General features: G+C 41.3%; 1 protein-coding gene across 1 annotated transcript in view; it reads left to right on the forward strand.

Annotated features, from left to right (window-relative positions):
* The window catches only part of pole3 (polymerase (DNA directed), epsilon 3 (p17 subunit)), a 28,466-nt gene extending 7,915 nt beyond the window's left edge, over positions 1-20,551 (forward strand). The window contains exons 2-5 of the mRNA XM_059994324.1: positions 10,508-10,582; positions 13,233-13,318; positions 15,672-15,790; positions 20,056-20,551. Coding sequence (XP_059850307.1) covers positions 10,517-10,582; positions 13,233-13,318; positions 15,672-15,790; positions 20,056-20,243 — 459 coding nt within the window. The 5' untranslated portion in view covers positions 10,508-10,516 and the 3' untranslated portion in view covers positions 20,244-20,551. The remainder of the gene's footprint in view (positions 1-10,507; positions 10,583-13,232; positions 13,319-15,671; positions 15,791-20,055) is intronic.
* Positions 20,552-25,537: the final 4,986 nt, after the last annotated feature.

Raw genomic sequence — 25,537 nt, forward strand, 5'->3', positions numbered from 1 at the left:
GTCTGGGATGGCAGGGTCACTGCACAGGATCGGAAGAGATTTGCCAACTCAGCCAGCTCCATCATGGGTACTAGTCACCCCAGCGTCCAGGATACCTTCAAAAGGTAGCTTTGGCAGTCAAGGTGAAGGATAATCCAAAGAGCTTCTACAGGTATATTAAGAGCAAAAGGATAGTAAGGGATAAAATTGGTCCTCTTGAAGATCAGAGTGGTCGGCTATGTATGGAACCAAAAGAAGTGGGGTAGATCTTAAATGGGTTTGTTGCATCTGTATTTACTAAGGAAACTGGCATGGAGTCAATGGAAATAAAGCAAAAAAGTAGTAAGGACCTGACAGGGTATTCCCTCGGACCTTGAAGGAGACTAGTGTTGAAATTGCAGGGACCCTGGCAGATATATTTAAAATGTTGGTATCTATGGGTGAGGTACCAGAGAATTGGAGGATAGCTCATGTTGTTCCATTGTTTTAAAAAGGCGCTAAGAGTAATCCGGGAAATTATAGGCCAGTAAGTTTGCGTCAGTAGTAGGTAAGTTATTGGAACGAGTACTAAGAGATAGGATCTACAAGTATTTAGATAGACATGGACTTAGTATGGCGAGTCAGCACTGCTTTGTGCGTGGTAGGTCGTGTTTAACAAATCTATTAGAGTTTTTTGAGGAGGTTACAAGGAAGGTGGAAGAAGGGAAGGCAGTGGATGTTGTCTACATGGACTTTAGTAAGACCTTTGACAAGGTCCCGCATGGGAGGTTAGTTAGAAGATTCAGTCGCTAGGTATACATGGAGAGGTAGTAAATTGGATTAGACAATGGCTCAATGGGAGAAGTCAGAGTGGTCGTGGAGGATTGCTACTCTGAGTGGAGGCCTGTGACTAGTGGTGTGCCACAGGGATCAGTGCTGGGTCCATTGTTATTTGTCATCTGTATCAATGATCTGGATGATAATGTGGTAAATTGGATCAGCAAATTTGCTGATGATACAAAGATTGGAGGTGTAGTGGATAGTGAGGAAGGTTTTCAAAGCTTGCAAAGGGATCTGGACCAGCTGAAAAAATGGGCTGAAAAATGGCAGGTGGAGTTTAATACAGACAAGTATGAGGTATTGCACGTTGGAAGGAAAAACCAAGGTAGAACATACAAGGTAAATTGTAGGGCACTGAGGAGTGCAATACAGATACAAAATTCCCTAAAAGTGGCGTCACAAGTAGATAGGGTAGTAAAGAAAGCTTTTGGTACATTGGCCCTTATAAATCAAAGTATTGAGTAGAAGAGTTGGATTGTTATGGTGAGGTTGTATAAGGCATTGGTGATGCCGAATTTGGAGTATTGCATGCAGTTTTGGTCACCGAATTACAGGAAGGATCTTACTAAGGTTGAAAGAGTGCAGAGAAGGTTTACAAGGATGTTGCCGGGACTTGAGAAACTGAGTTACAGAGAAAGGTTGAATAGGTTCGGACTTTATTCCCTGGAATGTAGAAGAATGAGGGGAGACTTGATAGAGGTGTATAAAATTATGATGGGTATAGATAGAGTGAATGCAAGCAGGCTTTTTCTACTGAGGCTGGGGGAGAAAAAAAAGAGAAGATATGGGTTAAGGGTGAAGGGGGAAATGTTTAAAGGGAACATCGGGGGGGGGCTTCTTTACACAGAGAGTGGTGGGTGTGGAATGAGCTGCCAGTTGAAGTGGTAAATGCAGGCTCACTTGGTACATGGATGAGAGGTGTATGGAGGGATATGGGCCAGGTGCAGGTCAGTGGGACTAGGCAGAAAAATGGTTCGGCACAGCCAAGAAGGGCCAAGAGGCCTGTTTCTATGCTGTAATGTTCTGTGGTTCTGAAAGGTGTCATCTGTCATTAAGGAACCCCCTCACCCAGAATGTGCCCTCTTCTCATTACTATCTTTAAGGGGGAGGTGCTGGAGCCTGAAGACACACACTCAGCATTTCAGGAACAATGTCTTCCCTTCTGCCATCAGATTTCTAAATGGACAATGAATCTATGAACACCACTTCAGTATTTTTTTTTTGTCAAAGTAAAGTTTGAAGTAAATTTATTATTGAAGTGTACACATACATCACCATATACAAGCTTGAGATTCATTTTCTTAAATTTATAATAGAATCAATGAAAGACTGCACCAACTTGGGCTTTCAGCGATTGCGCAAAAGACAACAAAATATCCAGATACAGAAAGGAAGAATAATTAATTAATTAATAATCAATCAATCAATCAATCAATCAAGAACATGAGATGAATAGTCCTTGAAAGTGAGTCGATAGGTTGTAGGAACATTTCAGTGAGGGGGCAAGTGAAGTTACCCCTTTTGGTTCAGGAGCCTGATGAATGAGAAGTAATAACTATACCAGAACCTGATGGTGTGAGTCCTGAAACTCCTGTACCAACTTCCTGATAGCAGCGGTGAGAAGAGAGCATGACCTGGGTGCTGGGCGTCCCTGATGACAGATGCTGTTTTCCTGCGACAGTAAGTGTGGTGTGGGCTTTACCATGATGGACTGGGCTGTATCCACAACTATTTGAAGGATTTTCTATTCCACACCAGGCTGTGATTCAGCCAGTCAATATACTTTCTACTACACATCTATAGAAGTTTGTCAAAGTTTTAGAAGTCATGCCGAATCTTCACAAACTCCCAAGGAAGTAGAGGTACTGTCGTGCTTTTCTCGTAATCGCTTTTGCATGCTGGGTCCAGGATAGGTTCTCCAGAGTGATAACACAGAGGAATTTAAAGTTGCTGACCCTCTCTACCTCCGATCCTCTGACGAGGACTGGCTCATGGACCTCTGGTTTCCTCCTAAAGTCAATAATCAGCTCCTTGGTCTTGCTGACATTGAGAAAGAGGTTGTTATGGCACCACTCAATCTCCCTTTTTAATATTGATTCATTGCTATCTTTGATTTGGCCTATGACAGTGGTGCCCTCTCTTCTTGCATTCCTTTTGTAAGTTTTTTATATATATATTATAATATATTTATAATATTATAATATTTAGTTTTTGTTACTATGTATTTCAATGTACTACTGCCACACAACAAATCTCACACCATATGCCGGTGATATTAAGCTTGATTCTGATTCTGAGTACAGTGTGTTTTCAATTCCTCCCTGCACTGATTGAAGTGGTAACTGCCTTTTTCTCTCTCCACAAGCACTGCTTCACCTGTGATTTCCAAAACTTCCTGTTTTTCTTTTTAAAGACATTGTCCTTAGTGGAAAAACATTGACTAAAAGGCTAAAAAAAAGTATCACCAATCAATAATGCTTCAGTACTGACAATATTTATCCAAAATAATAGGTCTTGGTCAGTGGTTGTACATATGGAGATTTGAGAGGAATGCTTCAATTATTGGACTGTCACATCCTTAAAAATCTGAATTGCTTTCTTTAAAATCCAAAATACTGCTGTACCCAAGTTGGGCAGGGCTTGTGAAGAAAAAAGGAAAATTAGTTATAGAACCTCAAAGCACGGAAGCAGGTCCTTCTGCTTACCATGTCCATGTTAACCATCAAGTACCCTTATATAGGGCCTTGTAAAAATATTCGGCCCTTATCCTTTGTTCACATAAATGTGTATTACAACTCAGGATTTTGATCAATTTAACTGAGAAGTTTTATTTGTGAATCAAAATGCTCCTTTTTTTTCCCTCAGTAGAGCCCAAAAAATGGGGAAAATTGTAAAGCATGAAAAACTAAAAATTCAAAAACTGAAACGTCAGCAGTTCAAAAGAATATTCATCCCCCTTTGTTCAGTACTTAGTTGTACTACCTCTTGAAGCTATTACAGCCAGTAGTCTTTTTTGGATAAATACCCATTAGCTTTGCACAACATGACGGAGCAAGATTTGCCCTTTCCTCCTTGCAAAATTGTTTAAACTGTGCCAGGTTAGTTGGGGACGGGTGTTGGACATCAATCTTGAGGTCTTGCCGAAGATGCTCGATTGGATTAAGGACTCTTGACTGGGCCATTCAAGGACATCAATTTTCTTTATTTGAAGCCATGTCATGGTTACTCTGGCAGTATGCTTTGGGCCACTGTCCTGTTGAAGGGTGATCTTCCTCCCAAGTTTAAGCTTTCTGACAGGCTAGCAGGCTTTTATCCAGAATCTCTCTGTATTTAGTAGCATTCATTTTCCAACCAATCCTGACCAGATTTCCAATCCCTGCTGCTGAAAAGCATCCCCACAGCATGATGCTATCTTCACCATACTTTACAGTAGGGAATGGGTTTACCTGGCTGATGCGCAGTATTAGATTTATGCCACTTGAAACGCTTAGTATTGAAGTCAAGAAGTTCCACTTTAGTCTCATTCGGCCACAAGACCTTCTTCCATATCTTTACAGTATCTTGTAAATGACGAGGGAAGGATATGCTTTCTTTAGCCAGGGCTTCTTCCTTGCCACTCTTCCATAAATAGCCATATTGTGCAAGGCCTTAGAGATTGTAGACCCATGAACTTCATCTCCAGTTATAGCCACTGACTTACGTAGCTCACTCTGACTGGTGGTGTCACAATCGTCTCTTACGATTGCCCACGACTAGGTTAAGAGAAGTGGCCTAACCTAGGCAGTGTGGCTATGGTTTCATATTTTTTCCCACTTTTTCATGATGGACTGCACTGAGCCTTGAGATAGGTTCAGTGCCTTTGAGATGGTCTTGTACCCTTCCCCAGGTCTGTGCATCTCTATTAACATTTCCAGGACTTGTTTTGAATGCTCTTTTGTCTCCATTTTGGTTTATCTGTTGAAAATTTACCATACTGTTGGAACTTACAGAGAGGGGGGTATTTATTTTTATGAATTAATTGAAAACAGGTGATTCTCCAATTTTCTACATTAAAAGATTGGGTGAGTAGGTAAGGTAATACAATACCTTACAGAACCTGAGGAAAGTTAGCATAGTAATTACAAAGCAGATGAATATTTTTTCAGCTTCATAATTTTGTATTTTTTTATTTTTAGTAAATTGTTGACAGGTTTTGGAATTTTTCTTTTGATTTGACGTGATGCATAGTATTTTGTAGATTAGCTCAAAAAATCCTAAATTTAGAAAATGAGAGCAAATTGTGAGAATAGTTGTGGGGGCTAAATACTTTCTCAAGACACTATATACCAGGTTTTCTCAACCTTTTTGCCCTGTAAGAACCCTTGAAATAATTTTCAGGTCTTAGGGAATCCCTGCATAAAAATTATTATATCTAGAATTCACGGTACACTAGCTTGATCAGTAAGTTGTAGATATAATAGTTCAAAAATAATTGTCAGTACTGTTTTGAATAGAGAATGAATTTGTAGCCAACCTTTCTTGAAAAAGAAAACAGATAATTAAGCTTGGTTTACCTTTTTTGAAATTACTTTTTCTTTCTCTTTCATAAATTTTAAGAACACATAAGGTAAACATAATAAATTTCTCAATTCTGGGTGAATTTGAAATAAGGACAAATGGATTTCACCTTCAACTGAAATGAGGTGATTTCTGTCCTTGCCGTTGATGCTTGTTAAACAAGAAAAAGCTTGCTTACACATGTAAAAGTTGAAAACAGTAGCAAAATGTTCATTGCTTTCCTTTCATGGAAATTCAGAACTTGCTCAGAGGCAGGTCAGTAAATCTCATCTTGAGTGCATGATCAGAGTGCAGCTCACAAAGTTCTTCCTCTTTTCTCAAAGTAAAGTTCTCAGGCTGAGTAGAAGATTCAGAAAAAGGGTCCCTCACCCAGTCATGCACTTGTGTTAAAAGGGAGGGTAAATACTGTACAATTTTGTTCTGCTGTTCTTCCAGGTGGTTTTCAGTAAGACTCGAGGCTTTCTGATATCCTTCCTCACTCTCAAGCCCAAGCAGCAGTAGAAACCTTTCAAGATGTCTGTCCTCTTGCAACATGATTTTTCCAAAGATTCAGTTTCCTTTTAATTCCAGGAATCTCGTCACTTCAAGTCAAAATATTTTCAACAGGGCCTTGCAGAGACTTGTTCAACTGGTTCATATGATGAAAAATATCTGTTAAGTAGGCCAGTTTTTGTAGCCATTTCTCATCTTCAAAGCACTTAGCAAAATCTGGCCTGCTATTTTCTAGAAAGTAATTCTGCAATTCACCTTTCAGCTCAAACACCCTGTTGGAACTCTTCTTCTGTTAAGCCACTGGATTTCTGTATGTAGCAGGAGATTAGTGTGCTCTTTGTCCAAGTTTTCACACAGTTTTTTAAACATTCTCAGGTGAACTGGTCTTAAAACTACTACATTCATTACTTCCTGAATTTTTTTTTACTGACTGTGACTTTATTTTCAAAAGCTTTAATCTGTTTGTTTTGAGATTCCAATAGTCATTTGAGATACAGTAATCAGCACTTGTACATGCCATATGGCAGTGATTTGTAGTTACCATAGATTCTGGGACTACAGAGTGCACCTGATTAAAAGCCACACGCTCTAATTTTAGAAAGAAAATCAATTTTGTACTTGTACAAGCCGCACAGGATTTTAAGCCGCAGGTGTCCCACGTTGTAATATGAGATATTTACACAGAAAGATATTACACATGAGGATTTTTTAACTTTTAATTAAATCCGTATGGTAACATAAACAAATACATATTGCAAATGCTTTTTTTCATACAGTGCCTGTAACACAGCTACTTTTAAATATACATACGTATCGGTAACACACAAATTACGTTGCGTATACTTTTTTACTGAACAGTGCACGAACAACATTCCAATATCTCCTAACAACTGGTAAAAAATATATATATACTGCAGCCTACCAGGAAAAGTTATTGATCGCCTTCTTCATCTTCCTCCTGCGCACTAAAACCATCAAAGTCCTCTTCTTCAGTGTCCGAATTGAATAAAACCTCAGGATCTCGTCATTCACCAGTCTCTTCATTGTCGCTCTCACTTGAGCGCACGCGGTCATCTTCGTCACGCAGCACTCCAGCCTTTCGAAACCCGCTGGTGATGGTGGATGTTGTGACACGGCTCCACACATTTAGGATCCACTGGCAGACTTGAGTTAAAGATGCTCTTCGCATGCGTCCTGTTTTGGTAAAGGATTTCTCGCCGCTCGTCATCCAAGCCTCCCACTCAACGCGCAGCGCCACTTTAAATGCCCGGTTCACGCTGATGTCCAGTGGCTGCAAATACTTCGTGGTCCCCCCAGGAATCACAGCTGGAATTGAGTTTGTACACTTGATGGCAGCTTTCACTGAACTTTCATTGTCAGCCGCTTAAAAAATCACCATCGGTGGAAGCTTTAGTCCGGATGCTGTGCAGCTCAGAACACAAGTAAAATGCGTTCTCTCATGGCCACTTGTTTTCAGTGTGATGGACGAGTCACCTTTTTTATTAACAGTCCGAGTGAGAGGCAGGTCAAACGTCAAAGGTACTTCATCCATATTTATGATATCATCTGGCCCGATGGAATTCTCCGCTATCTTGAGTGAATGTGCGGAAGTTAGCAAGTTTTTCCTCGTGGTCGGGAGGGAGCTGCTGACACAGAGTCGTGCGTACCCTGACGTATCCTTTTCGTCTCATAAATCTAAAACACCACGATGGCCCACCTCTAAAATCTTCGATTTTCATTTTGGTGGCGATTGCTTCAGCCTTCAGTCTGATCTGCACAGTGGAAACACCGCGGCCGCCTGCTCTCTGTGTGTTAACCCAGTCTTCACGAAAGTTTTCAAGTTCGGGCCATCTGCTATAATTACCTCTGAAAGCTTTTGTCGTCTTTTTGCATTGACTCAGTTCTTCATGCTGGCATCTCCACCGTCTCACCATCGATTCATTTATGCCAAGATTATGTGCAGCAGCTCGATTTCCTTCTTCAACCGCCAGATTGATTGCCTTTAACTTAAAAGCTGCATCATATGCTTTTCTTCGAGTGTTTTCCATGTTGATGAGGGTGAGTACAAATGACTGATTTACAATAATTTAATTGTGAAAGTGCGCTTGATTTATCGTACAATTTCATTGGACCTCTGTGAACTACTCATCAATTTTATTGGTCTACTGTTACGAGGCAAAATGTTTTTGGCGGCATGAAAAAAAAACATGCATTAGCCACACCGTAGTATAGGCCGCAGTGTTGCCGCAGTGTTCAAAGCGTGGGAAAAAAGTAGCAGCTTATAGTCTGGAATTTACAGTAGGTGTTCTGTCAATTCCACTGGAGTCATTGCTGCATTAGTATGTTGTCTGCCACAGACTAGGCACAATGGAATCGGACAACTTGGATCACCAGCCCATGGAAAATACATAGCTTTCATTTTAAAGATATGGAACCAGTTGATTACTTTAGTCCTGCTCACTGCTTTTGTCCCCAGGACCCAGAAGACTGGTGGAATTCTGGGACAACAGGAGGCATTGGGTCTCTGTTCTGGCCCTGTGTCTTTCAGTCACAAAGGATGGTCAGTCATTGGTGAAGGTGCGCACCCAGCCTGGTGGCACTCTGCCTCAGGATCACCCCCCCCCCCCAAGATTGAATGCACTGGCAATGCTCTTTCTCTGATGGGGACACCACCTGCAGGAGGGCACAAGGCTCCCAGCAGATAGCATCAGCTGCACATGCTTTGAGGGAACTGCCTCGCTTTTACTGAGAGCTATTGAGGGTTTGGGGTCTAATCTCATCCAGATAGGGTGCTCTAGCTTCAAGGTGGACTGGTCCCCATCCTATCACAGTGGGTATCAAGAGGGCTTGGGGAAGTGGAGGGGTTCCAGCTGCACCACCACCACCTGATGGGCCAGAAGTTCTCGTAAGACCCAGGCCTCGAGACACCACACAGGAGAGGGTCCCACACAATGTGAGCCGTCTCGCCGAGATGCCCACCGTGCCCTTCTGTGATGTTCTGAATTGTTCCTTGTGCAGGCTGCTCCTGTACACCTTTCACTTCCTTGCCTTTGTCTGCCGACCAGTCTCGCCTTTGCGATCTGTTTTGCCATCTGGCAGTGGGGAGCTTTTCCCTGTACATTGGGGACCTGGGGTGTAATGCAATACCATGCAACAGGTTTTTAAGCAGGTTCACTGACATCCTGTCCATTCTGTGGCCAGGAGGAGTCAACATACCGTTCTTATATGGAGTGTGAGATATTGCAGCCTCTGTTTTGAGTATCTGAAGGGGCTGCTACTCAGGTTTTGTTTGCACATCAGCACAGCACTCCTTACATATGGGCACTCAGTATGGAAGGGAGTGGGTTGTGAGGAGAATCTACTGGTGGGCTTGCTCCTAGGCCTGGCCAAGAAAGCCATTCACAGATCTAGGCGGTGGAAAGTTGAGGGCTCTGCCAGGGCCGACTGCCTGCCCCTCATCTGAGTATACATTGGTGCCTGGCTGTCCTTAGAGAGGGAGCATTTGTTCATAATGGGTACAGTGGGGGATTTCCAGGAGTGGTTCCCCCCCCCCCAGGGAATTGACTTTTTTAAATGGTAGTAATCATATTTTTTTTAATTTATCTACTGTCTTGTGAGTACTTAAAGTTTGTACTTTGTGTATTTGTTGTGTAAATGAACTTTTATGTGTCTTTTCATACACTAGTACAGTGAATGACTCAGAAGATTCTTCATCATTAATCTTATCAGAATTGTCCATAGGCCTGGGCCTAGAATCCTTCTCTTCAAAAATCGCAACACTGGCCCGTCTTTAGAATGAAAATTTCTCTCCAGTTTTCTTTTTCACCAGTAGAATTTGTTCGCTCCCATAAGTCAGTCGGCAGCGCGCAAGGGGAAGTTGGAGAGGTAATTCGGGAAGGAGAGGCTAACGCTACAGCCCTCACCAGTTATGAACGGCCTCCCCTATCTCGCATTAAAAACTGAGAACGAACTCAAGCAAATAAACACGGTGCTACTGCTCACTGCCATACTGGACAGAGAGACATCTAACAAGATTGTTAACGGGTCTGCTCCAATCACTGCCCATCACTGTGAGTGCTAGTATCACACATTGCGCAAAGTTCAAACAGTTTTTTTTCAAATCATGATCTCTTGTGGAGCCCTAGGGTTCCATGAGACCCGGTTGAGAAACTCTGTGGCATACTAACTGTTTTCTCACACAACTCATAGGCTTCCAAGTGTTCATCTAAATGCCTAGATGTTGCGGAACTGCCTGTCTGGTGCACTCCAGCTTTGCATTGATATAAGAAAAAGTTAACAGTGTTGCAAATTGTAAGCAATGCAGAGGTAGGGAAAAGGAGCAGAAAGGGTACAAATGAAAGAGAGGATCTGATGAGGCAGAAGGTGGGGGAGATTACTTGTCAAAAGGGATGATGTCAGGCAACAGGAGATGGAAATAGGATGTAAAGAATTTTTCTTAAATGTCTAGGGGAGGTGCAAATGGAAATACCAGTATCAAAATTTCAGATTTCCAGCCACTGGGATTTTTTGCTTTTTGCATTAACAATGAGCTCAATAGGTCTGAATTGAGATTGTTGAACCAGTAAATATCTAAGTGAATGGGGAGATGCTGTTCCTCAAGCATGCATTTAACTATATTATTTCTGTATTTGTGATACAGGGAAGAGACATGGCTGAGAGACCAGAAGACCTGAACCTGCCAAATGCTGTTATTACCAGAATTATAAAAGAGGCGGTGAGCAGTAATACTTTGTCACTGTTCAGGGAAGGATCTGTAATGCTTTAACTTGGTAAAGCCAATGAACATTATTTCCTTACAATTGAACTACTGCTGTTCTAATGCAGCAAACATCTGATAGGTGTATAATAGTTATTTTTATACTATGTTGGCGCATAATTTTAGTATGTATTTGCTTAAAAACAGGTAAAATGTGGTTTTGTCATGTTTTTTATGTTGTGAAAATGTTAAGGTGCAATTAGACAGTGTAGTAATAAGACAACAAGAAATATTAAAACTCATTTGTGAGATGAAAAAGGACTCTAGTCATTTATGGAGTGTTTATTGGCTTAATCGTCAAACAGCAGAAGTTTGAGTGCTGGCTATTTCTACAAACTGCAAAGCATGATGCAGTCTGGTGCAGCAAAGAGTTTACTGAGAATTTTGCTGCCATTGCATTTGGTTTGAGACAAGTCAGTAACGTTATTTGAACTGATCATGGTCAGCCATTCCTATTTTGGCATCACCCAGTCTGGCTTTTTAAATGTATTTTCTGAGCATTCGTCTGACTCTTTAAATGTATTTTCTGAGCATTCATCATTTGCTGCATTAATGCAGCAAAGCATCTTTCGATACGAAAGTTTGTTTTCAGTTACAATGCAGTAAAGGCAGGGTTTCAGTAAAGAAACAGCTTTAAAATATTTCATTGTGGAGGAAAGCTATGCAAATATTGCAATGTTACCAATTTTTAAAATATCACTTTTTTGTTGCACAGAAAAGCGGCACTGTCATTAAAAACAAAAAACATTAAGGATATGGAAATAATGTTTAAATGTCACTAGAGAAATTGGAAGTGATGGACAAAGACTTCATGATTTCAAATGCACCCAGCACCTAACTTGCCCTGGTGACAACAGTTCATAAATCTGTGAAGTACACAGGGAGTGAATATGAATATATTTGGTTCACTACTTTAATATGTATCATAATTTCAGATTTATGCTCTAGTGGGAGTGATTGTCAGTGTTGTAATGTGAACCAGAGAGGTGCTGCAACTACTGAATACAGAAGTGTTTTATTCAACAAAATGAGACCCTCTCGGAGGAAGAAGCCAGTTTGACTCAATATTACATGACATTTTACATGCTAAACATCAAAGATTGCAGCAGGACAATTCTGTAATTACAATATATCTACAGTACTTCCTTTGAATTACATATAGTTTTCACACTACCTCCTTCGCACCCAAAGTGAATGTTTATGAGCATTGTCTGGTTTTCAATTAACTGGTGTCCACAACTCCAGGAAACTATTGTCCAGGGCTGCATTTTAAATTTAATTTACGATCCATGTTCAGATCTAAAGATTTGTTGCTACAGTTAACATTTGCTATATACTGTAATTCCAGAATACGCCCTAACAGTCAGGTCAGTAGGACTTCAGAGTTTGCATGTATATGTTTGAATTACACAATTTATAAGTTTATGGAAAGTGATTGAACCCATTTGGATTTTTATGTTTACTGACTTTCTGTATAATTAATATTGTTCCTTAGATATTTGTGTGATGTAGGAAGTGGGAAATGTTCAGTTCCTTGAGTCTTGGACAAGATGAAAAAGAAAGTGAATGGTTCTAGTAACAGAAACAATACTTTGAGAATTGTTTGCAGTTAGCAGTGATCATAAGCAGAACAATGTGCAGCCAAGTTGGATAGTCACTGAGAGGAACCATGTTATACTGAATTTCCATATGCTATTAAATAAGAAATTAGTTAATGGAGCAGGATAATATGTAATTAGTGAAAACGTTGCTTGCCTCATATTTAAAATAAAATCAACTTCCTAACAATCAAATAACAGCTGATGAAGATGATTATTACATACCGGTTATCTGGCTTTTTTGATGTCTTTCTAACTATGGTTGTGCTGTCTTTACGACAGTTATTTAGTTTATAATATTTTCGCTTAGTAATTCATTCAATAGTATTTTCTAGTTAGAATTAGGAGTGTTTAAAGTATATTCATTGCATGTAAAATATATCGGCATGCGATGACGTCACATCCGGTTTCGCCGCGTCTTGTGGGAAAACACCGGTTTGAAATTAGCGCGAGGGTGGGGGCTTTCCACGAGGCTCACCTGAGCACAAGCAGTTTTGCAGGCATGAGAAATCACAGTGAGAGCAACGCTGTAAGTTAATAGATAATCGATATATTGAACTAAGATGTTAATGCTGATCCTGTTAGAGGTAACGACGGTAGATAATGTTTATGCTTTCGTTAGTTAAAGAGTCGCGGATAGTTTGCATGGAAGTGTATTTAAAGTAGTGAATGGAGCAGGTAAACTCTCCCTGTATACTGCACCTTAGTGTAATGTAGTTATAGTCACCTTTGCAAGTATTTACACTTGAAATGTGATATTAAGGAAGGAACAAATACTGTATCAATCTTGTATTGTTTTATCAACAGTTTTCACCATATGTTAATGTGAAGAGTGAACAGTAAATGGTTAATCTTACTGCGATCTGGTTCTTATTAACTGTGGTTTATCCGGACGTTAAATTCGGCGTTTCGTTACACCCGAAGGAGAACGTTACAATGGTGTTGAATTGGTTCTATTTCTCTCTGTTCTAGAAACATGTGATTGCATTAATCTGTTTTCTTCCCTTTAGCTTCCAGATGGGGTGAATGTATCAAAAGAAGCCCGCAGTGCAATATCCCGAGCAGCTAGTGTTTTTGTTCTCTATGCAACCTCCTGGTAAGAAACTCCACTTGGAAGCAAAGCCTATTGCCTTGAAGCTCTGTAACTCTACTACAGGCAGTCCCTGGGTTATGTACAAGTTCCTTTCCTGAGTCCTTCTTTAAGTCGGATTTGTACGTAAGTCGGAACAAGTGCATCCGGTATTATTTAGCATCAGTTAGTCAAACGTTTGTCTTAGTATGTAGTATGTATTTTACCTTTCTATGCATATAAAGCACTTAAGAAACGTATGTATTCCAATAATTAAACCACTGCGTTGCTTAGTAATAATTGTAGCTTTCATCAGGGCAGGGCCTTTCACATGCTCCATTATTCTCACTTTATCTGTTATCCTTTAAAATTGTTCCAATCGTTGACCGACTGTAGCCTAACGCTTTTTCAATGACTGATAGCATTTCACCTCTTTCCAAACGCTTATTTCCACTTTATTTTCAATCATGATCGCTTCCCGTCAATGCAACAGAAACACTGCGGGTGGCGGGTCCCGAGCTCCGCCAGCTCCTGAGGTCTGTTGGGTCCTAAGGACTACCGCACTGAGACAGACTAAATGGGACAAGTGGGGGCTGTGCTGGGTTTGGGTATTTGATCCTCCACAATATTCCACGTGGAAATTTAAACTGGAGGTGTTGGTGTTTTTTTTACGAGGTCAAGTTGCAAGCTCGACATCAACCCAGAACGGGAGCGGTCTGTCACTAGATTGAACTCGGAAACCTCCGTTCTCGAGCCTGGCGCTGATCTCACTGTGCCTCCAGCCGACTGGAAAGTTGGGGGTGGGGTCAGGGTGAATCTTACTAAGAAAAATTTAAGCCACATGCAAAGTTAAACACTCAATAGTGTCAATGGCAACAACTTAAAATGGCGGAGGACGTTCTCCTTCCTCAGTTCGTAAGTACGAGTTGTCTGTAAGTCGGACATTCGTAACTCGGGGACCACCAGTATTTAATTTCCTTTAGTTCAAGAATTGCTAAAGTGACAGTCTTATCCTGTTGTGTTCTGAATCTTGTGCTCAAGGAAATGAAAGAAGCCAAGAAAGGGAATTTGCATTATTATCATTTTTGTGATCTCAAGGCATCCAAACCACTATCAACATCAAAAACTCATGGTTGAAAAAAAATTAGAGTATTAAACCTTTTTGACTTGAGTCTTCCTGTTTAGTCTTGCTCAGTGAGTAATTTTGTCATGGTAGAGCTGGACTTACTAGAAATTATATAGAGATTACTTAGACATTTCACATAAACTCCAACAATTAGACAGATTTCATGCCTTTAATTCTATTCATTTCTCATTTTTGAACTGGTGCTGCCAGGCATTCAGATGCATAATCAAAACAGAAAGTGATGGAACTGTTCAACAGGTCCAACAACATTTGTGAGGAGAGAAACAGAATCTGTCTTTCAATTCAGTGACCTTTCATGAAGCCATTATTTAGGTGAAGGATTTGTTACGAACCCCGTAACTGGGTCACTTACCAGCAAAGATAGAGAGGCCCGTTGAAGTCTGATGGTACTATTTTTAAAAGTCTTTATTTATAAAGGGGCACAAAAATAAGATAAATACAGACATTCAGATAAAATACGTCGTCAATACTCAATCGAAAAACGCGGGAATAATAATAATCATCAATTAAGCAATAGCTCTTTCGTTTGTCTACGGGATATTGTATTGTCCGATGGAAAGATAAAAGTCACTGTCCTTTCAAGCTGCAGCTTTTTGAGTTTAAGAGAGACGGTTTTAAACTTGCCCGGGACTTTTATGAGGCCAATCCGTTGCGTCGGGGGAGTTGGTTCCCCGTTGTTAGTTCCAAGTCGTTTTCCGTGGTACCAGCCACCAGCCCCCAGGCAAGGGAACCGTACGCACGTGGCTTCCTTCAAATGGCTTCCCGCTATTACGAGATCGCTAGCGTTTCTTCTGGTGCGTCTGAAAGGGGTTGTTCCCCCAGACCCTCTTTTATACTTCCTCACGGGGTCTCAGATGTCAATCAGGTTGGGATGATGCAATCCCTCTCTCAACCAGCCCACTTTGCCCGAGGGCTTGCACATAGCATAGTCCCCAATCCACAAACGTTGTCTCCAGGAGACAATGGCCAGGTCTCTCTCCCTCATTTCCTGGGTCCTCTGACCCAACCCAATAATGCTCTTGCGATTCTCACAAAGGAGGAGGCTCCCCCGCACCCTTCGGCCCCTCAGAGCTGTGGTGCATTCATAACAGATTAAAGTACAAGCATTTATTGTACGATTTTTTTTAAAACAGTTAAGTTTCTTCAATCCTTACTAAAGAATTTTTTTGCTAAGTCGAGAGCTGTCTCTATATTAGTGTGTAGGGTGTATTAAAATAATGTGTGTCTTCACAGTGCAAATAATTTTGCAATGAAGAGCAAGAGGAAAACGTTGAGTGCCTCTGATGTGCTTGCAGCGATGGAAGAGATGGAGTTTGATCGCTTCATTACCCCACTGAAAGATGCATTGGAAGGTGAGAAGTTGTGATCAGACTACTTAATTTATTAAGTTGCATTAGTTTTTCATACAAAGCCAAAGACAAGACCATTCTATATGTGTAAGTAAATATAGATATGTCACATTTTAAACATACTGTGGTTTAGTTTCCTAACACAAAAAATGTTTGAAGTGAATTGGAAAGTTTATATTGTTTAGTCATTTAGAAATGCCAAATCTGGTGCCCCTACAATCATGTTTGTTTGCCTTTCAATCCAAGTTTGAACACTTCTTTATTTCATAGCCTACATTTTCACTAAAGTTTTGTGTATCTGATGGGTAGCACAGTAGTTAGTGCAATTCTTTACAGCTCCAGCAACCACTGATTGGGGTTTGATTTCCAACCCTGTCCGTAAGAAGGTTGTATGTTCTCCCACAACCACATAGATTCCCCTCTGGGTGCTCTGGTTTCCTCTCATTTTCCAAAAACATGTGGTTAGGATTAGTGAGTTGTGGTTGTGATAAATGTTGGCGCCAAAAGCAACAACCCTCGGACTGTTGTTTGTTGACGTAAAAGGTGCGTTTCACTCTGCTTTGATATGTATATAATAAATAGAGTTAATCTTTTTTTAATGATTAGAGTGTAACAATGTGTTATTTCAGGTACTAAGATCAAAATGGGGTGCCATAGTAGCATAGTGGTTAGGACACGCTATTACAGCTCAAGGCGTTTAGAGTTTGGAGTTCAATTCTGGCATCCTCTGTAAGGAATTACTGTGTTCTCCCCATGTGTTCTCTGGAAAGAATTCTTAAGGATAGGATCTATGAGCATTTGGAGAAGTACAGTCTACTCATGGATAGTCAACATGGTTTTGTGAAGGGAAAATCATGCCTCACAAGCCTGATTGAGTTTTTTGAAGAGGTAACAAAATAATTGATGAGGGTAGGGCAGTGGATGTGGTCTACATGGACTTCAGCAAAGCATTTGACAAGGTCCCTCATGAGAGACTCATACAGAAAGTCATGAGGCATGGGATAAGTGGAACCTTGACTGTTTGGATAAAAAATTGGCTTAAAGGAAGAAAGTAGAGGGAAGTTGTGGAAGGAAAGTTTTCTGCCTGGAGGTCGGTGACTAGTGGAGTGCTGCAGGGATCTGTTCTGGGACCCCTGTTATTTGTGATTTTCATAAATGACCTGAATGTAGAGGCGGAAGGATGGGTGAGTAAGTTTGCACGAAGATTGGAGGAGTTGTGGATGGAACTGTAGGTTATCGAAGGTCACAAGAGGATATAGACAGGCTGCAGAGTTGGGCAGAAAAATGGCAGATGGAGTTCAATCCAGACAAGTGTGAGGTGATGCATTTTGGAAGGACAAACCAGAAGACAGAGTGTGGATGAACAAAGGGACCTTGGGGTTCAAATCCATACATCCTTCAAGGTCGCTGCGCAGGTTGATAGAGTAGTTAAGAAGGCCCATGGGATGCTAGGCTTCATTAACGGGGGTTGAGTTCAAGAGTAGAGAGGTCATGTTACAACTCTACAAATCTCTAGTGAGACTGCACTTAGAGTATTGTGTTCAATTCTGGTCACCTCACTATAGGAAGCATATGGAAGCTATGGAGAGGGTGCAGAGAAGATTTACCAGGATGTTGCCTGGTTTGGAGAACAAGACATATGAAGCAAGGTTAGCAGAGCTGGGACTTTTCTCTTTGGAGCGTAGAAGAATGAGAGGGGACTTGATAGAGGTCTGCAAGATTATGAGAGGCATAGATAGGGTGGATAGTCAGTACCTGTTTCCCAGGGCACCAATAGCAAGCACCAGAGGGCATATGTACAAAATTAAGGGAGGGAAGTTTAGGGGAGATTTCAGGGGTAGGTTTTTTACACAGTGGGTTGTGAGTGCCTGGAATGACTTGCCAGGGATGGTGGTGGAGGCTAAAACATTAGGGGTATTTAAGAGCCTCTTGGACAGGCACATGGATGAAAAAAAATGGAGGGTTATAGGGAAGTGTGGGTTTAGTACTTTTTTTAAGGATTACATGGGTTGGCACAACATGGAGGGCTGAAGGGCCTATACTGTGCTGTAGTGTTCTATGACCACATGGGATTCCTTCAGGTGCTCTGGTTCTATCCCACAGTCCAAAAACATATCAGTTTGTAGGTTAGTTGGTAATTTGAGTAGACTAGTGTTAAATAGGTGAGCTGCTGGGCAACGCAGCTCATTGGGCCAGAAAGGTTTGTTCTGCTAATTGCTCGTCATTTCAGAAATTCAATTGTGATGAGGGGAGGAAATCCCGTCACTGACATGGTGAATTTTTGTGTGTTGTGGTCAGGAATTTAGCCCACATTGGCTCATAAATAGGATCGAGATCTACATGTTTGCGAAAAACCACACTTATAGGAATTCTCTTGCATGTTGCCCTAGTGTCTACCCTTGAAGACTGAGAAGGGCACAAATTCGACTGGACATCTAATGATGTCTTCTCGTATGGTGACGGAATATATACATGTTAATTGCCAAGACTGGAGTACAACTCAACCCAACAAGGTTTTCACACCTATAAAACAAAATGTCTGGATATAGAGTTTATCTAACCTGTTGCTTGTATGGAGTTATAAAACAATGTCTAAACTTTAATGGCATTGGAAGATGTGGAAGCAAAATGGGAAAATTAGAGCAGTGCCTAGAGATTAAACTTGGTAATCTTGAGCCTAAGCACATGCTCAAATATGCATCTTGCATCTGTTACGAACCCTGTAACTGGGTCACTTACCAGCAAAGATAGAGAGGTCTGTTGAAGTCTGATGATACTATTTTTAACAGTATTTATTAGTAAAAATACACAAAAATAATATCAATGCAAATATACAGATAATATACGTCGTCAATACTAAATCTAAAAGTGTGGGTATAATAATAATCAATAAGAAATAAGCTCTATCGTTGTCTAGGGGATAATGTATTGTCCGATGGAAATATAAAGTTCACTCAGTTCATGCAGGCTGCAGCCTTTGGGGACCGCTGGGTTGCAATGGTTAGAGAGAGAGATTTGGGAGAAAAACTTGCCGATTTCTCTTATGATTTCGATCCGTCGGAGTCTCGTTGGTGTGGCCGTTCACTTGTGGCCTCTCCTTTAGCTAAGCGGTTCTTCCGTGATGAGCCCGCCATCCTGGCAAGGGAGGACGCACACAAGCCCTCACCGGCGTTCGCTATAAAACGCTGTCACTGGATTTCCAGCGTTTCTCCTGGTGCGTCTGAAGGGGTTGTTCCCCAGACCCTCTTTTATCCTTACTCACAGGGTCTCAGATGTCAGTCAGGTTGGGATGATGCAATTCCTCAGCCAGCCCACTCTGGTCATCCCCTGAAGGGCTTCAATGAATAATACAGTACTCAATACACAATAGGCATTATCAATGGTTCCGTTTTCGCTGAGGCCAGGACACATTCCAAACCTTGTGGATTCTGCGTGTCTCTCTCTCATTTCCTGGGTCCCAAGCCCGAATTAATAGCGATCTTGCGATTCTCAAAAAGGAGGGGGGCGACTTTGTACCCTTCGGCCCCTCAGAGTTGCGGCACACTCGTAACACATCATTGCAATTTTTTTTTGAGCCAGCACCAGATATAGTTTTCCAAGGCATTAAAACATATAGCTTTTAGTGTGAGAACAAATTTTGGAAGGAAGACTATTTCCAGTAAGTTGTTAGAAAAGTCATTAAGTATCAGTGATAAAAATCAGATGCCTTTTATTGTTACATGGTATGTTTTTAAGAATTTCACAAATGTCCTTTTCCTGATATATATGACTGCATTTTCTTTAAACCTGTTTTCTTTGTCTTACCGGCTTTTACAATTACTAAAAACATTCTGGATAATTTCTGTTGCTGTACGTCAGCTTTGTTTGTAGTTAACTTGCATTTAAAATATAATATGCTTCTGTTCTGTTTCTAATTCATTTTTCATATTTGTACCATGCTCAATTAATTGCTTTCCTTCTTCACTGAGGCTTGACTAATCCAGTTTCTGTGAATTGCTGATGCCTGGGCAAAGTTTACTAATGAAGGGTACAAGAGACTGCAGATGTTGGAATCAGGAGCAACAAACAATCTAATGGAAGAACTCTGCAACCTGAGCATCATATGTGAAGGATTGGGAGAGGATTTGCATCGGGACATGGTTTCAATCCACAATATTGAGTTCTTCCCACATACACAGCTGCTTAAACCCTTAGATCCTCCAACAGATTTTGTTTCCAAAGGTTTCTGGTACTTGAAATCTAAAATGATCCTTTTCCTCTCCCCACAGCTTACAAGCGAGAGCAGAGAGGAAAGAAAGAAGCTTCAGAACAGAAGAAGAAGGACAAGAAGCCTGAGAATGAGGAACATGACAAGAGTAAAGAAGATGAGAATGAGGAAGATACAGAAGAGTTAAAAATGGTGGAAGATGATGAGCAAAAAGAAGTTGAAAATGAGGAAGAGGATGTTGAAAACTGAGGGACTTGCCAATGCCTACACGTGACTGAAATAGCAATGACATATTTGGAAATTGGCAGTGATCAAGAGGATTATTGCAATGCATTTCTACAGCTCTGTTTAAGGGCTTTATACATTTGGTTGGTACCACTGAAGGAGAGTTAGTGGGTCAACTTTCTCTGTTTTTGTACAGTTGGATGAAATTGAAATCTTTTCTATTTAGTTAATCATTTGAGTTTTTTTTTGTAAAACTTAATGTTTGAATAATACATTCTCAAGTATACCTTTTTTTGCACTCTTGTTAATAAAATGGTAATAGGAACCTGGAATTGACTATACTAATTTACAAAGTGGCACCTGTATAGAGTAATTATTGGTTTATATATGGTGGAGCAATTGTCGTTTGTGTGTGTGTAATTACATGGGAGCTTTTGGAAGAGGATTTGTGGTTGCTGATTATTAGCCCAAGCTACATTAATTGGTCAACAAATCCCACGCTGCTTCTGCAACTGGTCACTATACAATTGATGGTAAAGGCTGATATTGTGCAGTACATAGACCATAAGGAGACCCTGTGCCAGAAAGCACACAAAATGCTGGAGGAACTCAGCAAGCCAGATAGCATCTATGGAAAAGAGTAAATAGTCGATATTTTGGGCTGAGACCCTTCATCAAGAGTGGAAAAGGAGGGGAGAAATCAGAGTAATAAAGTGGGAAATGGGAAGAAGTGCAAGGTGGCAGTTGATAGGTGAAATCAGAAGAGAGGGAGGGTTGAAGTAACGAGCTGGGGTTGATTGATGAATGAGATAAAGGGCTGGAGAAGAGAGAATCTGATGGAAGACAGAAGACCATGGAAGAAAGGAAAGGGGGAGGAACACCAGAGGGAGGTGAGCGAGAGAAACAGGAAAGGGGAATGAAGAGGGGCGCAATTACCGGAAGTTATCACCTTTTCAACAAGAATTCAGTGAAATCCTCTCACTGCTCCACCCCTCCACCAGTGACATCTGCTGTCCTCTGGCTTCTAACTTCCAGTAATTGCACCCCCCCCCCCCACCTTTCGTCCATGATCTTCTGACCTATCAGAGTTGCTTTTCTTCAACCCGTGATCTCTTTCACCAATCAACTTCCCAGCCCTTTGCTTTACCTCCTGCCCCCTTGTACTTCCTTCTCCACTTCCCGTTCAGTTCTGATGAAGGGTCTCGTCTGAAACCTTGACTGTTTAAATAATTCTTTCCATGGATACTGCCTGACCTGCTGAGTTCCTCCAGCATTTGGTGCACATTGCTTTGCATTTCCAGCCCAAGATTTTCTCATGCTAGAAAGAACTGCAAGGTTCCTCGAAAGCAGATCAGCAGTGGCAGCTTTGAGATTCAATGATGTAGTGGATGATACTCCAAGTAGCTGAACAACTTACATTGTGAATTGGATCATCTGCCAAGTGCAGTGCGGCTACTAAACAAGGGATAATGTAAAGGCCACAGAATCAATAGTGGACACCCTGCCATAATCTTTTTTAAAAAATGACTGCTGCCTTGAGTACTGTGTAGAGTTTCAGAGTGGAATCCATCATAGCTATAACTCATCTGGGTTAATAGCATTATCAGTTGATATTGGGAAGCCTGGAATCTTGAATTTGTGCACTCATTTAGCCCAGGGTTGTCTTGCAAAGGAGAATGAGACACATTTTACAGAGTCTAAAACTCTGATGCAACAGTACATCAACTGGTATATTGTAGATATTTGGGTGACAGTATGGCACATACCTCAGCTGCAGAGGTTCCAGTTCAGTTTGACCTTCAGTGCTGTCATGTGGCTTTTGTACTCTTTGCCAGTGATTATATATTTCCTCCAGTCACTCTAGTTTCCACTGTTACGAATCCGGTAACTGGAGAACTTACCAGCAAAGAGAGGTCCGTTGAAGTCTGATGTCACTATTTTCAAACGTTTTATTTATAAAGGGACACAAAAGTAGGGTTAATACATACATTCAGATAGTGCACATCGTCAACACTCAATCTAAAGCGTGGGTATAGTAATAATCATTAAGAAGTGAGCTCTGCTGTTGTCTAGGGGTTAATAGATTGTTGGAAATATAAAAGTCGCTCAGAAAGTCTGCAGGCCTCAGCCCTTTGAAAATCGCTGGGTTTCACGTGGGGCGACCGAGAGAGAGAGATTGGGGGAGAAGAGAAAGAACTTGCCGAGTCTTGATGGATCTTCCGTGAAATCGGGGGAGCGTTGGTTCCCTCTCCCCGATGTTAGTTAAAAGCGGTTTTCTGTGATTCCAGCCACAAATTCCAATCCCGGAATCTGCACGTGGCTTCCTTCAGAATGGCTTCCCGCTACTGCGGGAACACTCTCTCGTGTCTTCTTGGTGCGTCTGAGGGGGCCGTCCCCCTGAGACTGTCCTTTATACTTCCTCACGGGATCGCAGGAGTCAATCAGGTTGGGATGATGCAACCTCTCTCTCAACCAGCCCACCTTACCCGAGGGCTTTTCACGTGGTCTCCATGAGACAATAGTCACTGTCGTCTTATTCTGTATCCCGGGTGGGACGTGCAATTTGGCACGTTTCTCTCTCTCTCTCACTTCCTGGGTCTACTGACCCCCCCCCCCCCAACGGGTGCTCTTGCGATTCTCACAAAGGAGGGGGCTGGAATCATACCACCACCCACATTACAAAGCTGTAAATGGTCACTGTAAATTGTACCTAGTTTGGGTAGGGAGTTGATGTGAGGAACAAAGGGTTACAAGGAAAAACAGTTGGTAGTAAGAGCAGCACACACTAAATGCTGGAGGAACTCAGCAGGCCAGGCAACGTCTTTGGAAAACAGTAGTCAATGTTTCGGGCGGAAACCCTTCAGCAGAATGTCGACTGTACTCATTTCCATGGATGCTGCCTGGCCCGCTGAGTTCCTCCAGCATTTTGTGTGTTTCTCGGATTTCCAGCATCCGCCGATTTTCTCGTTTATGAGTGGGGAATAAGATTACTTTGTGCTAAGAGATTTGATGAGCTGAAAAGGGCAAATAGGATAAAACCTCTGACCTAAACAGACAATGCAAGGATCTGACATTATCTTAACATCCACTTCTGGCCCTTTCTATTGACAAAGCTGTGCAGCCTCCCAACCACCACCACTCCAAATCAGTAAATTGGAGTGCCTCCTGTAGGCTTGCAGCTATTCTTTAATCTTTGCTGCCTGATGCCAGACAACAGAGACATTATAGTGTTGAGCTCAGTTTCCCATGGTCAAATCCTACATACAGTGGATTCCCCACAGCTTGCATGGGGCACATCTAGAGAAATAATTGTAGGTGATTTACAGTTGAGACATGCTCAGGAACTTCAACTGAGAAGCTTAACACTACTGGGAATCAGTAGCAATCAAGCACACTAATGGTTCTTGGCTTTTGAAGGGGCCCGGAATCCACATCATGTTTGTACACAGCAGTCCTTGGTGAACAAATCTTCAGCGGGCAGCCTTGTGCGAGTGAAGAGGTAGTGAGATGACACTATGGTTGCAAACTTGTGAAAATCTGTGTGGCATGATGGTTGGTGAGGACTTTTGAATATCTCAACACTAGCCGACAATTTATAATTAAGTGAAGCTGATGCATGGCAGCTGAGCCAAGTGAATGCACAGGCAGCTTGCGAGAGATCTGGAGCATTTCAGTGGTCCAGATGACCAGATCTAGAGTCCTTCATCTGCAGCAGCTTGAGCATTATGTTTCAGTCACAGTGGCGCATCTTTGAGGTAGTGAACATTTGGGGAAAGTTGGTCACAGAGCTGCTTAAACACCACTAGACAAAAAGCTTCTGCATATAACCACCATGTATAGATGAAAGCTACGACAGTCATCTTCTAAGCTGATCTCGATCACTGACTATTTTCCCTTATATATTGTTCACATCTCAACAGAGTGCAACACAAGACGGCAGTAATGCTTAGGTGATTAATTAGATGGCATAGTTGCATTTGCGACCTACAGATGCTCCTGCTGCAAGGACATCAATAAACAGCTAAGGAAGCCAGAAAAGCCAAAGGACATAGTGCCAATGACATAGGGTAAGAGAGGTAAGCATTAAGCATTGCTTAGCAAGCTAGGAAAGGTCAAAAAGCAAAACCTCAAAGGTTGTAACCTTGGCATTATTTCCAGTGCATATGCTACTAAAAACTAAAGAGCAGATATTCTCAAAGAGCATTTTTTTTGCAGCATTTGAGACCTGTGTAAAATGAACAGGCTGAGACCTACTTTCTTAGAAAAGTTTGCAACAGGAGAGGATTTAAACTTTCAGGGAGCTGTACACCAAAAAAAGTATCAAGTGAAATAAATAGAAGCAAGTCAAATAAGCAAATGGGATTAAAGTACTGAACAATTCTAAAACGAGCAAGTTATAAAACCTGAATGCTGGCAAAATAGCAAATAAATTAACAGCACATGAAAGAACATGCATGACAACAGACTGAGCAAAGCGGAGAGCTAAATTTCAGGTTACTCCACATTGGACAGGTAGAGAAGGAAAAGGGGTGGTTTAGAAAAAGAGATCTGTGCAGTGGTGAGGAATAATCCTGCTGTGACAGATTAGGATTCATTTGGCCTGAGCAAGGGCAGAAAATATTAATTATAATCTTACAGGCTAACAAATAGATGTAATGTTGGGCACAGCAAGAATTAAGAAATTTAGATGTGTAACACACTAATTATGAGACAATCTACATTTAGATTTTTTTTAATCAGCCTAATTGTAGAATTCATGGATTGTATGAGATACAATTCCAGATCAAATTGTTGAGGGATCTATTAGGTGAAAGGATATTTTGGATCCTTATTTTACATAGCAACCTGTGTTTAATTCTGCCATTGTCTGTAAGGAGTTTGTATGTTTCCCCTTGACCACATGGATTTCCTCTGGTTTCCTCCCACATTCCAAAGACAGACAAGCTAACTGGGACAAGCTATCAGCCTTCATGGAAGACAAAGCCTGTTACGCATAAAGGTTCAAGAGTCATGCCAGTATGAGGAATTGAAAGTAACCTATTAATAATACTGGAGTAATTGGCAACTTGAAAGCTGATGGATCCCAAGGAATGATTACCTACATTTCACAATTTGAAAAGATGTTCTGGTTATCTTCCTAGGCAGTGCTGGTTCTGTAAGTGTTAACTTCTTCACTGTAGCCCGAAATCTGTAACGAAGGCTGTATTTACAGAGCACCTGGCAAAGAACAGTATTAAGCAGCCTTTCATTGAGTCTGTGTTTCTTGTATTTACTGTGAATGCCTGAAAGAAAATGAATCTCAGGATTGTATATACTTC

The sequence above is a fragment of the Hypanus sabinus genome, chromosome 18 (assembly GCF_030144855.1).
Source record: "Hypanus sabinus isolate sHypSab1 chromosome 18, sHypSab1.hap1, whole genome shotgun sequence".
Taxonomy (NCBI): domain Eukaryota; kingdom Metazoa; phylum Chordata; class Chondrichthyes; order Myliobatiformes; family Dasyatidae; genus Hypanus; species Hypanus sabinus.